Below are 19,807 nucleotides of genomic sequence, written 5' to 3'. Positions count from 1 at the left end.
AAAAAAAAAAAAAAAAATCACAAGCTTCTTTGAAATAAATGTAGCCTGTCTTCTCATTCCAGAATCTCATTAATAGGCTATGGGTTTCACATAAAATAAGACAGACACCTCTCATATTATTTCATCCAAAGGAAACTAGTGACTTGGCATCAGTTTGAAACTTTTATTAAAACCATAGGTTTCCATTCCATACAAAACTGAGGAGCTTTCTTTTTAAAAAAAATGTTTTACACTGCATTACTTCTGATGTGGTTAAGTGGTTCATTGATAAAAATCTTTCTGAAAGTTATATACAGGATTAATACTACACAACTGTATAAATGCAGATACTCTCAGTAACTTTAGCAATATATACAAACTACCTTTACACACACATAAATATGGTATATACAGCTAATAAATAACATTCAAAGCTAAATCATGTGTCCTCACATACAAGAACCTTCATTCTTTGATGACCAAATACTGTATGTGCTTGTATTAGATCCTGTATTAAAAGCAGACCTGTTTGTCCAAGTTTTGTTTCCAAAGAATCACAAATCTTAGGAGAAAATTGCAACAAAATGTTAAGTCTGTATGGAACAAATCACTGTATTTATTTTTAGAAGTCTCAAATGCAGTGGCTTAACACTCAASCCCTCCCTCAGTGACTCATCCTATCTCTGTTGTAGCTGTTGGGTTAGGAAACCAAATGCGAGCAATGTTGGAGTTATTAATATTCAAACTATTGCACTGTTTAGAACTTTTGTCCCTATATGTAACAATAGCCATGGCTAAAAATATATCTATCTATTTACCTATCTTTATATATGTGTATGCATACATGTGTCACCATTGTTTTAAAGTTGGAATGATGATGTTGGAGAATCATCAGCTTTGTACCATCTTGCACTTGTGGGAAAAGACTGTGAAAGTCAGCATCAATAGCTCGCATTACCACTTCTCCGAGTATCTACCTTCCAGCCTTCCCGCATCCCCAGTATTTTTTTTTATCCCCTTTAAAGCTAAATGAAGACTATGAACCTTTCAGGGCACTAGAAAAAAAATACATGCCAAAAAAAAAAAAAAAGAGAGACACAGGAAGAAAGGTCCAAAGCCTTCATTTCACCTATTTTTGGCTACTCACAGCATGTCTAATTCAAGTGTTTTTCAGAGCACTCATTTTTGTGGATCACACAGCCAGGCGCCTCTCTACTGTCCCAGCTCCTGCTCCTTGCTGAATCCCACCTCTTGTTGGAAAACCAAGCACCTCCAAGCATCAGCTCTGCACTCAGCCCTGCCACAAACACTGGAAATCAGATTTCCAGTATAGGGGAGCGTGACCGCGGCTTGTCAGCTGTCAGGTTGATTTACGTCCGAACCCAATGCAGCTGCCACTCAGCTACATGACTGGCGTTAAGTGTCAAAGAGCAGAGTAGCTGCCGCGGTTTTAGCATCAGGGATGCAAACAAGGTGAAAAGTCCATTTCCTGCAGTCTCTGGTAGCTTGATTCCTTTGCACTTCCCAACTCAGCACAGTGTTAGAGGTTCGATGGTGTCGTTTTTTTTAAAGAGATGAAAGCACAGATGAAAAATGCAATATCTGCATAGGACACTGGTACTGCTGTCTTGTCCTATAGCTGGGTATTTATTGCAGGATAAGCTGCATAATAACACATAGCTTAACAGATCATACCTATTGATAAGCAGCACTGGCATCTACCCCCAGTGTAACACATTCATAACCACAAACTAAAAAAATTTATCCCCATATTCAGTCCCTGACATCTTTGAGTTATAGCATTAAAAATAGGAAAGATATTTCTTCACATAAGAGATCTACTCATTTGCTAAACACACACTTGAAGACAATGAGATCTGACCACTGAACTTTCAGAAAATTCAGTTAGCCAAGCAAGAAAATAGAAGAAAAATACACAACAACAGAAACAAAAACCCATATCTGTTCAGTTTCAGAATACTCCTGAAATACTATATCGGTTAGAAAGAAAAGCCAGGTACAAGGCTTTACTCCTTTTCAATAAATATTAGAAAATTGCTATARAAGATTTGATATCAAGAAACCTTATCACGAGGCACTATAATTAAGCAATATTACTTATTCCTTCTTAGTACTCAAGCTTTTGGCAAGTTGTTCTGGCAAGTTTTCTTTTTTTGATGTGGTTTTTTTTTGTTTGTTTGTTTTTTTTTGTTTTATACTATTTGAATAATGCATCTTTATGGTTAGTAACAACTTTCTGTGTGCTGAGACTTCCTTACAAGAGGTCTCCTAGAATAGCTAGAAATAGCAGGCAAAAAAGCCAGCAGCAGATAAATACTTCTATATATTTGGTTCTGAAGACCCATTTCACTGGGATGAATAGACTCTCCTCTTTCCCAGTGTAGAAAGAAATCTCCATTCTTGTTACTTCTAAGCAGATTCATGAGCAGAATTTTCTTTAGAGGCTTTCTTGGCACTGCAGAGGAAAAAGAGCACAGATAAGATGAAGTGATCCTTGTTCCTTTTTGTCTTTTTGAGACTTACAGTTCAAAAATGCAGGAAAATAAATTAATAAATTGGGCTTTCAGTGGCTGCTGCTTGATATAACTTAGGGTTGTTTTACAGGTGCCCTGCAAGTAGACAAGGGGGTCAAGGCCTAACCAGGCCATTGCCCTGGAGGGAAGGTCAGCACATATGTCTTTTTATGCAGAGCTAGATGGCTATTTGTAAGTGTCCTTGTGAGACCTTTCACCCCTGGCAACTGCACTAAAATAAACACAACCACTTCTCCAGTTCAAACCTGAGTTGACAAAGTCCAAAGAAACACGGCCCATTTTTGAAAGTTTACTCTGGGTCAGGAAAAAGCAACAGAAATTAAACAGATAAGAAAAATCCATTAGTGGCTTATTAAGCACAAAGATGGAGTTTCCAACGCAATTTGGAGGCAGTTCTCGGGAAGCCACTCACGTGGAGGTTGCCAGGAGCAAGAACATCYGTGTTTGCCTGTTTGGCCTTTCCACTGCCCTTCAAATCTGCCGCTGGCCAGTGGGAAAAGGGGGCTCTGGCCTGATTCAGCGTGGGTGTTTGGATGTCCTTGAATTAGGCTTAAATGCAGGGCACCTCTAGATGGAGGCCAAGTGAGGAGTGTCATGTTTGTAAACCTGCACAGCAATCGTTCATGCTTGTCCGCTGTGTCAGCGTGAGAGGGAGTGATGTGTATTTGCTTTGCAGAGGTGCAAACAACCACACAAGCAGAGAACCAAATTGARGGCTTTCAAGATGCCAAAGCAAATCTCCGGTTAGTCAGAGCTGTGACGCTCCCCACGTCTTCAGCAGAGTGGTGTAAAAGTCAACCAGTATTGGGAGGAAATTCCCCAGGGATTCATGCTTCTGCCATGCAGTTTCCCACCACCCCAAGGCGAAGTGCTGATACCTACCCTCCTCTTTTCCTGTTGGTTGGCTGCTCCATGCACTTCACAAAGATCGCCGCTTCTTCTCCCTTCCCRAGGCGCGAGATGCCATCTCGGGAGCAGAACACCACTCTGTGGAACGAACACAAACAGTGACGCCACTGAGACAGGCTTTTAACATAAATATATATATATAGCATTATACATATGGTTAAGAATCCGTGCTTGAGGGCAGCCTTTATGTCATGTGGGCACTACTGCCTTAAGTGCTAAATCACGGGGAGAAAATCGTTTTCCTACAAAGCAGAAAGCACGGATCTTGTGAGGGAAGAACCAGCCTATCAGAAAATGYGTTTGGTAATGCGTTTGGTAATGCATTGGTACCAATGCAAATGGTAAATGCATTGAGCATAGAGCTAAAATTGCAGACATAACYTTGGTGCTCTGCATGAGACCTCCCAGTGTCCGAGAGAGCAGCGCCTCTGGCACGAGGTCTCCTGGATCCACGTTTACATCGGCCCTCCTGTGACTTTCGCTTCAGGTGACCTGCCTTGGAAGGCAGCCTTGCTCCCTGGATGTTTGCAATTAAAGCAGGCAGCCAATTCCAGCAAACCTCAGCGGCTGCTTTTAAATTTATCAGTACTTCCCCCACCCCTGTATTTGTTCACTCTGATAGCTATTTAAAAAAAAATAATAATAAAAAAAGTGGCTGCACCTCTTATTCAAGGAAGGAACATATTATCTGCCAACAGTTTTCCTGCCTAATGAATTCGAATGTTTCAAAAGTTTCAGCAGAAAAACAGTCCAGTTCAGACTCTAATATTTACATATTGGCAGTGTCTTATATGCCTTCAACAGAGCCATGTGTTTCTGTTTCCACTGGCTATTCAGGGATTCCCAGCTCCAAGGAATTCCAAATTGATGAAGCAACCATTTCCTATGCAAATACAGTTTTGGAAAGGTCTCTAAAGTCTCCTAAGCATGCTGTCTCAAGAGAACTTGCAGGAATGTCCAAGAGGAGAAAGGAGAGAGCAACTGCAAACGCAATTCAAAACTTATAGTTTGTGGAGGTCCTCCAGCATATTATAATTAACCTGAAACACACGAGACAGTGGGATGCAAATGAATCCTGTGGGAGTAAAATTACAGACTGCATATCCCAGGGAAACAAAGCAACTGCAAACCCAGTTGAGGTAAATACAGCTTTGGTGTCACTGAAGGTCTGACCGTCAGTGCTGCACCCATTTGTAATTGCTTGCCATCTTTTATCCCACACTCTCATGGAAAAAAAAAGAAAACAGTAACTAAAATCAATACTTTAAGACAATGAAAACAAGTTACTTTTTCTGAGTTTCTCCTGACTTTACTCGGACTCTCTGGATGTCAAATGTAAAAGGAGTCCACCAGTCAGACCAGCTGAAGAAAGTGTCTTTCTCCCACTGCAGCTTTAGCATGAGCAGGTCACCAATATCTACTTCTGTGTAAATCAGGAAGGAGAATGTCTTGTTCGAGGAAACCTCAGGCCTGTGAGGAGGTAAAAAAGAAACAAAAAGAAGTGGGAACTATTGCAAAGACTGTAAGAGCCAAAAAGACTAACATGTAATATTAAAAGAGGACTATGGAAAGATTGGTGGGATGAGGGTTATATAAGAAGCAAACAAAAGGAAATGAAGGGAAAAAGTTGTGCTTCAAGGAGGAGGGAGAAAAAATAACCTCRATTTCTGGTCAATGGATCAAGCAAAAATTCCAGGTCACATTCTGATTTTAAGCAGCTTTAACGCAGCTGGAGCATGGCACAACAGCTTAAAAAGGGAAAAACTAACAATGCCTTTGATCACTGACAAGATCCAACCCTGGAAACCTGTAAGGGCAGATTTCCATAGCTGGAGCTGGAAAAACAAACTTTGCAACCAGGGCTTTAAGAGATTTGGGCTAGACACAGCAGTGGGGTAGCAAAACACAGGGGAATCAGTTGCACTTTAGTGTTTTCTGTTGCTACTTACAGTGTGAAAGCAATGTTCTCACTCTCATCCAGAGTGCCATACAGAGAGATCAGGAAAGGCTGGTTTGTCTTGGTCGTATTTGTCTTCCCAAAGAAATGGATTTTCACCTGGTAATGAAAGACTGGAGGAAGAACACAAAAGAAAGCTATTATTTAAAAGCCAAGAGCTCCAAAGGGAAAATACTGAGGACCAAACACTTAAAAAACCTGGTGCAAATCCTAATTTGGAATATGCCACCATCACTATACTGAGGAATTCTGCGGGTATCTAGGGAAATATTCTTCTGAGGAGGTAAATTTTGKGAGGCAAAGTTCTCAACAGTTAAAAACTTTTGCAGTGCTTGCAACTAAACTGAATGTCTAGCTGAGTGGAAACTCAGTAAATATGGGGTCTGCCGTATGGCCTTCAAACCTGTTGTAAATGTGCACGACATAGAATGAATCAAATGAGCTGTGCCCTTCTCATCATACAGGAGCTTGGTAAAGTAAATTCAACCTCGTGACATTGCAGATTAAGTGCCAAATGCCAACAGAAGCCTATTCTTGCATCTCTTCCAACCCTGAAAGAATTTTCCCCTCTGATTACTGGGCCATCACACTGTTCCTCTCTGCTCACAATAGAGGCAGCAAAGCCATGTGGCACAGTCAAAGCTAGATTTAAAAAAAAAACATAAAAAATAAAGCTCAACTTAGTAGTTATTTCTTTATTTGAAAGTCTTTCAGTTTTGGCACTGTCTTTCTCAGACCTGCCACTGTTGCAGTGGAAATTAATAAGTGCTGTGAGATTTTAGCATAAGGAATGGTGCTCCTCTGGCCAGAGGCAGTATGAAGGGCAAGAGCCTGACAGCTGCACATCTTAAGTTACTCATGAGGGTGAGCTCCACTGATTGTTTTCCCAGCAGAAGGAAAAACTCATGAAGGAAAAAAGTACTGGAAAAAATCAGGAGACTCATTTGTTCCAAGTGCAGTCATAGTCCCAGCTGCACAGTAAATCATCTTCTCATTTTGTCACTTTAGAAGTTTGTTATAAAACATTTCCCTCTTCATCTTCCACACAACAAATTCCACACCATAAATAAAGCCTCACTGCTCTTCTAAGGCTGCTCTTTAGCTGCTCTTTGTAGCAACATCCAGGCACCAAAGGCATTCCAGGCACCGAGAAGTATTGTCATCGGGAGCACAGACCTGYTCCTACACAGATCTGAACACAACCACCACTCTTGCTCACCAGTAACCAGGCAGGACCTACCCTTATAGGGCATCTGYGCACGAGTCTTCAAGTACATTTTGCTGTTTCTCTTGGTTCTCACTCTGTTGACCTTGTAGCCCAGATTGTTGCAGCGGTTCTTCCTGCAGCTCAGACAGAGGCCCTTCTCGAAGGCCTCCTTCGTGTTGCAGCGATAGGCCATGCTCGGCTTCTCTTCGTAGAGGAGGGAGTCGATGAAGAGGTGAATGGACCGTTCATGKGAGCATTTCACTAGCTGATCCACGTCTTCAAAGGAAAAGAAATATACATTATATATAATGCTTTATTCATATTCATATGGTTGTGTACATATAGGTGTGAATGTGGGTAAAAGTAATGACATAGAAATGTCAGCAATGGCATCAATGGGCAAAAGCCTCTGTTCCAAAACTGGGCTTTATATGGAGAGTCTTAAAAGGACCTAGAAGGGCAAATCCCTGTGTCTGCTGAGAGGATCTCTGCTAGTAGGAGGCCCACATGCTACCAAAGATCCCTCTTTAGGTTCTACCCTGCTTGCTGCGTCGTCGTCTTACCAGCAAAGCCCTTTTCAGCAATCAGCCGCAGAGCCTCTCCCAAGTTGCAGCCTGGCTGGAAACCTCCACCGTTGGGATAGATGTCGATGTGCCCGACCGGCTTCTGGATGCCGATGCTGCGATCCGGGGAGCCCCGCGTGTAGGTGTGCAGCACGTCCACGAAGTCCGCGTCGTCCGGGGACAGGCGYGTCGGCGCGTCGGCGTACTCAAAGGTGGGACCAGCAGGGTCCAGCCCTTCACGGGGAAGCCACAACAACAGGACTGAGCAGGCAGCCTGCCGAAGCACTGACAGTGCTAGCGAACACCAAACTCGGCGCCTGGGAGGGAGTTTTTCCCAAACGGTGCCGCTACAGCGGGCTCATTTAATTAACATTCATGCAGGCAGGAGGATCAAACGCCCTAACTTGAAATGCTGTCACCTTTTTTAAAAAAGGTGTGTGTAAACATAGGTTAAAAAAAGCCACAATTAACTTATCCAAGGCTGTAGCGTTTATAGTGAACGGCAGAAACTAGCTAATAGATATTTTCTCAGTGTTCTTCTGTCTTGTCAAGAGACAGAGGAAGTTAAAAATCTCTGTTTGAAGTGTCTGAAGTGTGGATAATATCTTGCTGCTARCTCCCTGCCAGGGGAACAAGTGGGGAACATAAATGAGTTTGCATGCCTAAGGGGAGGGGAACACCATGACACGATTCCAACTTGCAGCAGCACTGTAGCATCAAAAACATTCACTGCTACTCTGCTAGAAAATACAGACCTCTATTTATCAAACAGGCACAAGCTGCTTCTGTTACCGCACGATCCCTCATGTCAGGGCAACATGCCTGGGACACGGCTGCATATAGAGCTGTCCCCGTGGGATGTGACTTCCCTGTACAGCTCCGCTGGAACCAGCACTTAGGAAAGACCATCCTGAGGATTTTCATTAGCAACCTGCAGTGGATCTCTTCTGATTATTTCTATATGGTCCCCTTGGGCTGATATAAACATCTAGTTTATGTATCTGTTGGCCATGAGCTCTGCAGATATGGCACTCACTGCAGATATCACAGAATAATAGAATCATGGAATTGTTAAGGTTGGAAGGGACCTCCAAAGATCTAGTCCAAACCCTATGCACATGCACAGTCACCCAGAGCACGGAGCACAGGGTGGTTGTGGAAGATCCAGGAAGATCCAAATCCAGGTGGGTTTGGAAGATCTCCAAAAAAGGAGATTCCACAGCCTCTCTGGGCAGCCTGTGCCAGGGCTTTGGCACCCTCACTGTCAAGAAGTGTTTCCTTARGTTCCTGTGGAACTTTTGATACTTCAGTTTGAAGCCATTTACTTTAGTCCTGTCACTGGCCACCACTGAAAAGAGGCCRCCCCCTCCTCCTCACTGCCTCCCTTGAGGTATTTATACACGCTGATCAGGTCCCCCCTCAGCCTCCTCTTCTCCAGGCTGAACAGRCCCAGCTCCCTCAGCCTTTGCTCATAGGGCAGATGTTCCAGGCCCCTGATCATCCTSGTAGCCCTGCGCTGGACTCTCTCCAGCAGCTCCACATCCCTCTTGTACTGGGGAGCCCAGAACTGGACACASTCTCCAGATGTGGCCTCACCAGGGCTGAGTAGAAGGACACTCTCCTGTTTGCTTGGAGCAACCCCACCAGTGTCCAGAGGTGGATTCTGGTTCAAGAATTGCTATCTGGAGTTCTCCTGCTGCCCTCTCCAAGCCATGGATCTGCCCAGCCTCTGTCACATCCCCCCAGCTGGTTTCTCCTCAAGGTTACTGACTCCCTGCCTACTCACTCATTTCTTGTGCACAAGGAGATGGAGATTTCTCACCTGCCACCTATGTTGCTCTGCTCTCAAACTTTTTCCATTCTGCTGTACAAACTATCAGCCCCACTGATTTGGGGCTGAATGAACTTATAGCCTAAACACTACCAACAAGCAACATTTATTCTGTTGACTTTCTAGGGGAAAGAGATATTTCAGCTTACGGAAGGAATAGACAGGTTCTCACCAGTAATTCTGTTCACCTTCTTCTTGGTCAGACTCCCAGCTATCCCAGCAGCATGGGCACCCAGACTGTATCCCAGCAAGTGGACGTTGTTGACAGGGTACTCGATTTCCTCCTAGGAAAGGAAGCTTTTTATTAAAAAAAAAAAAMMAAAAAAAAACACACGAGTTTGAAGTAAAATCTAACAACATCAAAAGTGGCTGGGTTGGGAAAGGAATGTTATCAGAAAAAGAAAAAAAAAGAGAGAGAGAGAGAATTTCCCCTGTGAATTGTAGACAATAATACAGAAAAACAAACAAGCAATCAAAAAAAAGCACAAAATTAAGTTAACATTATTCTGTTCTACCTAATTTGAGCTAACTAGCTTATGACAAAAATCTAAGGAGAAACGAATACAGAATTAGGGACAGAACACAGGACAAACATCCATGAAAACTTTTTATCATAGTAGATGTAGTGATGTATTATCTCAAAGTTTTCCAGCCTTCCCTTGACACGCACCAATTTCCAGATCCCCTAAGTATTCCCCAATGGCAGGGTAGACTTCTAAGTGAAGAGACCATGTGCTGGTTGCTGTATAATCTATAGGAACGTGTCTTTCACAGCTACTGTCACACAGCCTTGAGGAACAGWGTGTGAACCCAGAGGGCTCCACAGGGCACAAGGTGAAAGTCTTCAGACTATTGTATCACAGGCCTCCTTGTGAGGGAACAGCCGCAGAAGGGAACTCAGGATTTTGCYAGTCCAGCAAAGCACAGTCTGAGCCAGCTCAACCGCATCTATCCTATGGGAGCCCATCAATATCGCTGCATCATTAGTGCTTTATCTCCTCAGACTTTATACATACATATAAAAACATATGTATGTATGTGCATATATATATATATCGTGTGGCACCTCTTACCTCCATCCAGTCAATGAAGGTAGCGACATCCTGTCCCACCAGCTTCGTGTAGGCAGCAGACACYGGGTAGTGCTGCTGAGCCCGAGTGAGCCAGTCAACCACAATGACATTGGAGTCAGGTTCCCTCTTGTACAGGGCGCCCACCAGCTTTGGGACCCAGCTTTCATACATCCCTGTCACCTGGTTCAAAAAATAATTAAGATTTATATATATAATGTAGCATTATTTTTTTTTACTGGCAAACAAGGCTCATCTGCTGAGACATTTAACACTGTCCAGCAGGCATGAGGACATTCCTAGGAGGGAGACCTCTCCCCTTCCTTCTTACCGTCCACCCATGGATCACCACGAAGGTTTTACTGGTGTGGTTGAAGTTGCAGTGTGCCAGAGTTTCCACTTGCCCAGGAACCAGGTAGCAGGAGTCCTCGTCGGGCTCCTTGGCCGTCCTCAAGGAAAACTTGCTCTCAATTCCCTCAAAGTTCTTCTCAGCTCCTGTACAGCAAGACCATAGGAAAGGGAGAGTTACGTTTTACAAGGATTAAGGAAAACAGTTCTGCTACAGGAAGACTGGCAGTAAGTGAAGAATTGTCATGGGCATGATGTTGGAGARGGATCAAAATACAGGGAAGAAATGGGCATTTGGTTTCCATTTGTCTCAGAGCTCCTTTTGCATCACAGTGTCTGTAAAAAGGAAAAAGGTGTAAAAGCTGCTCCCACCTGAAGGTGTCCCACCAGGGACAGCCTGGCCAGCTCTCAGATACATATAAGTTCAACTTGAGAGTCAGTATTTTCTCCACTGTATTATTAATAGGAAGCCCGTGAATCACCAAAGTGGTACAGAAAACTACACAGGAGTGCTGTCATGATGTGGGAAAGCAAGAAGTTCCTACCACACTACAGTATATTTTGGTGGCACATTTTCCACATTGCTTCAGCACTAATCACTCCTCAGCAAGGCTCCTTTTTAGTTGCAGCCCATCAGCGGTAACAGCTGTAAACACACAGTTTTCTTACAAAACACAGGAAAACAGCAGGTGAGAATACTAAAAACACTTTAAGGGAACTTGACTGAACTAGGAAAGCTGAAATCTGCGTTTTGAAGGCAGTATTATCTCAGCTCATCTAATAATCAGGTTTTGAGAGGAATCTTCCCCTGTCTGAAGATGTTTTGAGTCCGGAGTGGGKAAATATTATGTAACACAGCATGTGGTGGGCTGTGCCTGAAAGGAGCATTTATTTCTCGGTGCACCTCCTTGACTTTCCCAATTCAAAATATAAATTKTTCTTTTTGTTCCTGACTTCAGATTTCTCTGCTTGCTGAGTCCTTTGCCTGGAAGGAAACTTAAATGCCTTGTCTTTCTAGGTCTGATTCAACACCTAAGCACCTCTCCTCAGCAGACCCTGTAATTAATGATGGGCTTAAGCATTCACTGTAATGCTTTCTGAAACCAGGTCCTGCTTCAGGAGCTTCCACTGAGCCARTTCTGATCATCTGTTTTCCAAGTGCGGCTCAACCTAGGCCAGCTGTGCCCTGCTCCATGTCACTTTCTGTCTTTCTACCCTGGGGTTTCACAAGCTCCTAAGGGCATCTTAACGAATGGCTCGGAGCCTCCACAGGCAACAACGCGGAGGTGCAAGGTGAGATGCTCCTGCATGCACAAACACAAAAACAAACAGACAACAACAAGAAAGCAACAAAAGCAGCCTACCCATCAGTAGCTTAAAGTGGCCAGAGCCCATGGGGCCTACCAAAAGTGAAGCCTATGCAGAGGCTTGAGATGAACTGTGGAGCTCAGCACTGCCTTGGACCTTCACTGCACCCAGGTGGTTGGTCAGTCCAGGCTATTACACCATGGACCCCTCTTCCCCAAGAGCAGGTGCCGTTTACAGCATCACCAAAACACTCTTATTGCTCTTTATCCCCATCCAAACCAGGAGAAAGTTAAAAATAACACCTTACCTACTGAAAACACCCAGATCTGCTATACTAGGCATACTTGTTTGGCCTGCAACTGATCCTCATCCTCTCCAGGCCTCTCACAAAGTAAGTTGCCCTTTTTTTGTATTTTTTCACATTCATTCATTTCCTCACCAAAATGCGGAACTCCTTTCTGGAATGAATTACACTTTTTCTTTTTTCAAACAGAAGGAAAGAAAGAAAAAAAAAAAAAAAAAAGGTAAGACCCACACGCTGATTAGCTGCTGGTTATATATAAGCTATTTGACATTCAATCAGCAATGAATCTGTAAGTCCTTAAAAATAACAAGAACAGCTTTCGCCTGTAAAGTGTACAGTGCAAGGACTTCTAATTATTTATATTTCCGTCCCACACAGGACAGAAATATATATATATATATATATATATATACACACACACACCCACATATATATGCACACACACACACACACACACACCCTTTCACATTCAGGAATCATTTCCCTTCTCAGTTAAACCTATTTGATAATCACCTAAAACCTAAATTAAGTTGATGTCTGTCTCATTGCCCATTTGCAATAAAAGATACATGCTGTAATGTACAAATAGCTCAGATTCTCTCTCTTAGGTTGGCCATGGGCTTATTTCTACATCCCAAAGCTAAACCTGGAATTGCATGTCACTAATGAGGAGACTCTGCAGCAAAGCAGCACCTTCTCCAGGAGAGGTGCAAAGTGCTTTGCAAATATTAATATGTCCCAGTCTGCTAGGAACTTTGGCAGGGATTTAGGATATAGGAGCAATTCACCCAGCACTGAAATGCAGGCACCTCTGTGAAAGCAGCTGCTGCAAAACAACAGCCCCTAAGTTAGGGAAATGGCATAAGGCCACCTGCTCCTTTGGCTTTGCCACAGAAGGTATTAAAAAGTTAGAAGAAAGTACGATTAGCATCTCTTATGCTCACAAAAGGTGTCTGATGGCCACCCCTGCTCAATTCCCAGCAGCAGGACACCCTCTCGATGACTGAAGCRTAACTGTGCTTGGTTACAGACACTGTCCCCTCTTAATAATCCTCAAAAAGTCCTCAAAAGTTTTCTTGTATTCAGCTTTACAAATTCTGGGCCACAGCACAAGAAAATCTGTCTGCGCYTTGCATTGTAAAATTGGAGGGTGCTGCATGCAAAAGCATGTAATCACCTACCATTTACAGACTTAACTTTAGATATACCAAGCAGAAGTAATGACGTAGATGTACTCACCATGCACGCATACTGACATTATGTACATACAACAYGCTTTAAAACCCCAGCAGTGCGTGCTTTCAAAAGCTCCCACTTGCCAGCTCCACACATGTACTTAGAAGTCTTGGTCCCATTAAGAAAATAATCAAGACCCAGATTGTGTCATTCATAAACTTTTGTCAAAGGCTTTTTCCTCATAGATTTAAAATGAGGAGTCCCCATGAATCACATTCTAATTTTCCAGGCAAATATTATGGTGGTGGGTTTCATTCCCACAGTCTTGCACAAGGCCAAAGAAATGCACAGCCTGTCTGCACACTCATCTCTGCTTAATTAAAGATGTGTTTTATCACAAGTTAGTTAATACAGTGAAACCCACAGCGGGTCTTCAAATGGTTTCTGAACAGTGGATACGAACTTAGAATTTCTTCTAAGAAAGAAGAAATTCTTTCTTAGAATTTCTTGGCTTGGCATAATGTAGATGGATAAGAAAAATCACATTYAAAGAAAATCATGGGTCTATATTAAAATGTTTTAGTACTTTAGAGGGAAGAATGCAGCTCTATTTCTAAACAAGACCTTGAAGGGAAACAGATCTGGGGGCTTGCTTAAATGCATAGACCAAACAAATCTGTGCTTTTGCTAAAAATCACGCTTTCCAGAGCCTAGTGCAGCAGAGGTACTAAGGCATGTGCTCTGGGTTGCAAAGAATATGCAGGCACACGGTTGCAAATACAGCTCTTGGCCTCAAGGAAAGGTGGCCTAGAAGGGATACCCAGCTCTCCAGGTGGCGTTTATGGCAGCATATAGACTCTGTTGCCAAATTCTGTCATTTTATCACACCCTGCAAACTTTGTGATGCTTTCCTCAAACCTCTACCTACATACTGTAAACTGTAGTCTTCTGAAAAGATGTCCTATAATTCCAGGTATACTCTAAAATCTTAGAACTCTGAAGAAACTGCTAATAAAATACCTAGATTATGGGAAAATTCAGTAGCTGAATTTTCCTATTTTAGCCAAATATACTCTGCTCTGGACCTGCAGCTTGTGAAATTCCATTAAATTGGAAACTCCTACCAATTTGGAAAGAGTATCACTGACTTCAAGCATGCTGACACAGTGTTAATACAAGTTTACACACTAATCAAGAAGGGAATTCAGCCTCATATTTCCTTCATGGGAAACCTAAGGCAACCTTGCAGTTGTTTTTTATGGAGGAAGCTTTATCACTAGTGGAAAACTTGAATTCTGAGGAATAAGAGCATCTGGAATATGAAGCAAAAAATTAAGCAGCCAGCCTCAGGAACAGGCAGCCAAAAATCATAATAATGCAGTTGCCAAAAATCAGTGCACCTGATTTACCCACGGATTAGCAGGGAAGCTTAGACAAACAGAAGTTTCCTCACACTGTTTACACAGAAATGAAAATGCTATTGGCTAAGTGCGACAAACATCAGAAATGACACCGCTTGCCCATGTAAACCCACACACAGGCACACATTGGCACACGAGATCCAGCATTTACGGAGCCAGGTGGAGCTAACCGAACCAGCTCGTCCTCCAGCTGGTAACTGGAGGGGTGGGGATGCATCCATGGCACYGCATGCCTGGAGCAAGCCCCGGCCAGCTGTAATAAAGGCACTATATCACAGAAGGCGTTATCGCTTCATGTGATCTATAGCAGAAACGGAAACCAGGCTACCGTGTTGCAACCCCRTTAGAAACCTACCCCAGAAGTTAGGTTACTGTTTAACTTTGCCATGGAAGAAACTCAAGCTCCCGGTTGTTTATGCATTCCTTAACGGTGCAGCCCCAAGCCCAAGTTCTCCCACACTTCCCAGGCTGGAAGAGCCGCTGGGAAGGCCAAGACCTCCAATAAAGCCATGGGGCCAAAGGTGATATCCACCAGCTGGGTGGAGGAGCCCCACAGGAGCCCCACGGATGGTGGCAGGAGCAAAGCCCTCTCTGCCCCACAAGCCATGTTCATGGGGCTCCTGTCCAGCACGTGCTTGCTGAGCTGCACCAGGGAGCCTTGCAGCTCAGTCAACCAGCAGCAGATCCCTCTGGGGCATCTGCAACCAGCCCGAGGCCGCAAGACGCAGCACCAGCGTTGACGCCACAAGGACCAAGCGAGGCCCACGGTGCCAGCACCTCGCACGCTCCAGCACCTTGGAATTCCGGCGGGCTTTCCCAGGAGCGCTTCTCCCGCTGCAGCTCCCCTCCGAGGGGGGAAGCAGCCCCCGGGCTGCAGCCCGGCTGCTCTCGTCACTCTGTCACGTGCAGCCAGCGCGCGGGCTGGCAGCGCGCGGCACACTACGTCTGCTGCAGCCCCTCGCTCCGGATTTACGCTGGTAAAAATAGAGAGCAGCGTGCATTCCCAGAAATGTTATCTTTTCCTGGAACACCAGTGTTATCTGCACCTAGATTTTTTTTTTTTTTTTTAAATGTTGTTTGTGGAGGATTCTGGATTCCTGGAGTGTTGTGTCATGTATTTTCCACGGTTTCAAAAGAATATTTTTACTATGATGAGCAAGAAATAGCGTGAGAGTCAAGGCTTAGATAGCTTCATGATGGTCACACCACCTGTTCTCATATAAGCTATTCCTATGGAGAACTAATACATTCATTAGAAAGCCTCCATAGCAAAGTAGTTATTCCCAGTGGGACGACAGTGAGTTATCTCACTTTATGAGGTTCGGATACCCTGATGAAAATCACTTTTGATGGCACAAGGCAGCATCTCATATGAGTAGACATTCCTTTGGCTGTGCCCTAGCACCCCATCCCCTCACTGCCAAGTACCTCCCTGCAGCATCTCTAAACAGAAAGAGGCATCCTCAGAAGGGGAAAAAATAAGAGAAGAGAGGGAAAAAAAAACCACAGAAGTCTCCTATTTGACATTTGAGTTTCACTTTGTGGCTATAACAGATACATCCACCTTTTCTTCTCACGGTGTGGACTTTTAAAGATACACTAATCTCTCACACGCAATGTCTACGAGAGCAAGACCTTGGCAGGGCCCTGCTACCATAAATTTAAGGAGTAGTGGACTATTGCAACGAAACCCTCTGCTTGTTAAATCTGCAGCCCCCTTGCAGATTAACCAAGAGAGCAGCAGGAAGCACCTACTAGTCGCCAAGGTACCTGTCCCAACTTCTATATTCTGGAGGGGGTGCCTACAAACACACACATGCAGAAGAGCACARACACAGCAATGTATATATAAGTGCACATATGCAGGCACTGCTAGGAATTCCCCTCTGTCAGCTCTTTTTCCAGCAGATGCTGGAACATTAAAGGCATTTATCACAACCTGGGGGTGTTACCACGGCCTGGCAAAACTCACCGTGTCTTGGATGCACATGGGTAACCAACCCCACCAGGCACCAGGGATGACCCACGGGACGGGGGTGGCATCCCTAAGGACATCACCCCAGGGCAAGGGACCCTAGGGACACCTCTCCCCGTGGCATCCCCCTCCCGAGGACCCCCCGAGCTCACAGCATCCCCTTCCACCCCACGGTGCCGCTCCCGCCGGGTCCGGGAGCGGGACCGGGAGMGGGACAGGGATGTCACTCACCGTGTGCCGGGGCCGCGCACGGCGCGGGCACCCATCGCAGGCAGAGGCAGAGAGCTGCCAGCAGCGCCGCCCGCCCCATGTCGGCTCCTCCGCTCGCTGCCCTGGCGCTCCGCGGGAAACAAAACAAACAGACACACAAAAAAGAAAAAAAAAAAAAAGTTTTCGGCGCAGGAGCGAAAAAATTAAAAAACAAAACAAAAGGAGATAAAAGAAAGTAGGCAAAGTAAATAACTAAAAAGGCAAGTTGGGAAGGGGTGCAGAGCAGGAGGGAGGAGAGGCGGGAGTGCGAAGCAGCGGCCCCGTCGCGCGGGGACGGTCGCGCTGCCGCTGCCCCGCGCCCGCCGCCGCTTATGTGGCCGCAGGCATGCAAATGATATGCGAATATGCAAATAGACGGCGCTCCCATTGGCCGAGGCGCCGGGGCGGGGCCGCGCGGGGCGGGGAGGGGAGGAAGGCGCCGCTCCCTCCCGCGGGGCCCGGCCGGGTTCGGGCGGCCCCGGAGCGGAGCGGGTCAGGCCGGCACCGCCTGGCACCGCCTGGCACCGCMCGGGCCGGACCTGCACTGCACAGKSCRRMCYKGCACYGCAYRGGCCGGACCTGCACTGCACGGGACTGCCTGGCACCGCATGGGCCGGACCTGCACTGCACAGGCCGGACCTGCACTKCACGGGACCGCCTGGCACTGCATGGTGCAACCTGGCACTGCACGGTGCAACCTGGCACCACACGGTCCAGACCTGCACTGCACAGGACCGCCTGGCACTGCATGGTGCAACCTGGCACTGCACGGTGCAACCTGGCACCACACGGTCCAGACCTGCACTGCACAGGACCGCCTGGCACTGCATGGTGCAACCTGGCACTGCACGGTGCAACCTGGCACCACACGGTCCAGACCTGCACTGCACGGGACTGCCTGGCACTGCAATGGCTAGACCAGGTCTACACGGTGCAACTTGGTACTGCACGGGGCAGACCAGAACTTCCTGGCACTGCCTGACACTGCATGGGCCAGACCAGCACTGCACAGGACTACCTGGCATTGCACAGTGCTACCTGATACTGCATGGGACTACCTGGCACTGCATGGTGCTAGCTGACACTGCATGGGACTACCTGTCACTCCTTGGTACAGACCAGCACTGCACAGTTCAGATTAGCACTGTATGGTGCCATCTGGCACTGCATGGGGCTACCTGGCACTGTGTGGGCTGGCCTGACACTGCACAGTGCCACATGGCATGGCATGGTACAGCTTGTCTAGTCCAGCATGGTCCTGCCTGGAACTGTGTGTTCCAGCCTGGCACTATGTGATCCAGCATGACACTGCTTGGTCCAGCCTGACACTGCCTAGTCCAGCCTGGCATGGTCCAGCCTGGCACTGTATGGGACAGTATGGCATAATCCAACCTGGTACTGCACAGTCTGGCCTGGGATTGCACAGTCCAGCCCAACACTGCACAGTCCAGCCCAGTAGGGCATGGTGCAGCCCAGCGTRGTCCAACCTGGCACTGCATGATTCCTCCTGGGACAGTGTGGTCCAGCCTGGCRTTGAACAGTTCAACCCAGCCCAGCTGCTTTGCTGCGCTGAGGGCATCAGCCAAGATGCTCCCCTCTGGTCCCCTTCTTTTGCTCTGCATCTCTTCACTATCCTAGCTCCTCTGGGCATGCAACAAGATGTTCCTCGTCCATATTTTTGCATCCAAAGCCAACTGTTAATAKCACGCTTAGTCCAGCACCTTCAATGGGCCTTTGGCTGCTCACTTGAACAGCCTTTGCCAAAGCCTTGTTTTGTCTATGCTTAAGGGAATACAAAGCTGATGTGTAAATAAATACCCTAGAGATTATAGGGGCACTCGGGAGAAATGCAAAGTTGCATCTCCAAGCTGTTCAACTCTCACTGCCCTTCCTTCAGCAACGTGGTTTGCAAGCAGCTTTTCACTGTTGGCCACAGGGTGAAAGATCTGTTATGTAAGGACTTGTAATGAAGAAATAYTAAGTTAATCACAAGACCAATTTTTATTTCCTCCTGTGGTGCTTTGTCAAAGCTCAGTTTCGTAAAGATGCCTTTGACATGGGGAAGAAGAACTCCCTGATTTTTGCGAAGTGAAACAAATGCAATTCACTTCAGGTGACTGCTTCTTTCAGCGCTGCACACCTAAGAGGACTGGTTCTCCTAAAATACACCTGGTTCATTTTATAAGAGACTGCTTTAACCTAGCAGGGGAGAGTCACTCTCACAGCTTTAGATTTCATAGGAGTAGTAAGATCTGCAACAGAGAATACGTCTTCTGCAGAACACAGCATGAGCCTCCTCCAGCGCTAACTCCTATTCCTATCCAAAAGGCAGAGGAAGAATTCAATGGGGGTGGGACTGATCATGCTGGGACATAAGGAGATAAGAGGATAGYGGCAAGGGGAAGGATGAGTCTGCCTTGCTAGAGGAGATTAAAAAATATGTTTTGTGCTAGTCTCAGCTTGCTAAATTATTGAGACATCTTCTGACCTATGTTGGAGATTCTCTAGTCAAACATTTCTTTTTTTAATTGACCAAATTATGCACTTTCTCTTGATCCCATTCAGCTCTACAGGGCATTTTTCCCCCCAGAAATCAGCCTGACTCTATCTCAGTACAGATAATAACTATGGGAAGACAACTACTTATAATTGCCAGCAGGATTGGATCAAGCAGTTGGAAAGGAGCGGGAGCAACACCTGACAGGCCAGCCCTGTGTGGACTACACATCCCTACGAAACTCCAGAGATACAAAGGCAAAAATCAGAACTTGAGTTCGTTCCCAGTATGAATTTTGTAACCTCTCCGTAGCAAGAACAGGGAGCAGCTTTGCAAGCTGCTTGGAGTAAAAGCTGATTTGTTACACTGCAAATACTTGATTGCATAATTTTAGGGTCCTTGTCACGCCCACGCTTCATTTTAAGACATAATCTGGAAGAGTTGTGCAAAGTCTCTAC

The 19,807-nt window shown here is 45.6% G+C and overlaps 1 protein-coding gene across 1 annotated transcript; it reads right to left on the bottom strand.

The window, feature by feature from the left end:
- Window positions 1-391: 391 nt before the first annotated feature.
- On the bottom strand, window positions 392-16,977 carry LPL (lipoprotein lipase). The gene is made up of 10 exons (XM_026049951.1): window positions 16,835-16,977; window positions 10,403-10,566; window positions 10,075-10,254; window positions 9,174-9,285; window positions 7,171-7,404; window positions 6,641-6,883; window positions 5,393-5,513; window positions 4,731-4,913; window positions 3,417-3,521; window positions 392-2,455 (listed from the first exon to the last, which is right to left on the bottom strand). Exons 1-10 carry the CDS (start codon window positions 16,911-16,913, stop codon window positions 2,410-2,412), a joined length of 1,467 nt encoding a protein of 488 aa, XP_025905736.1. The 5' UTR covers window positions 16,914-16,977; the 3' UTR covers window positions 392-2,409.
- Window positions 16,978-19,807: the final 2,830 nt, after the last annotated feature.

The sequence above is a fragment of the Nothoprocta perdicaria genome, unplaced genomic scaffold, assembly GCF_003342845.1.
Source record: "Nothoprocta perdicaria isolate Ctin4 unplaced genomic scaffold, notPer1 scaffold_63, whole genome shotgun sequence".
In the NCBI taxonomy this organism is placed as follows: Eukaryota; Metazoa; Chordata; class Aves; order Tinamiformes; family Tinamidae; genus Nothoprocta; species Nothoprocta perdicaria.
This window is presented reverse-complemented; position numbering and strand designations above follow the sequence as displayed.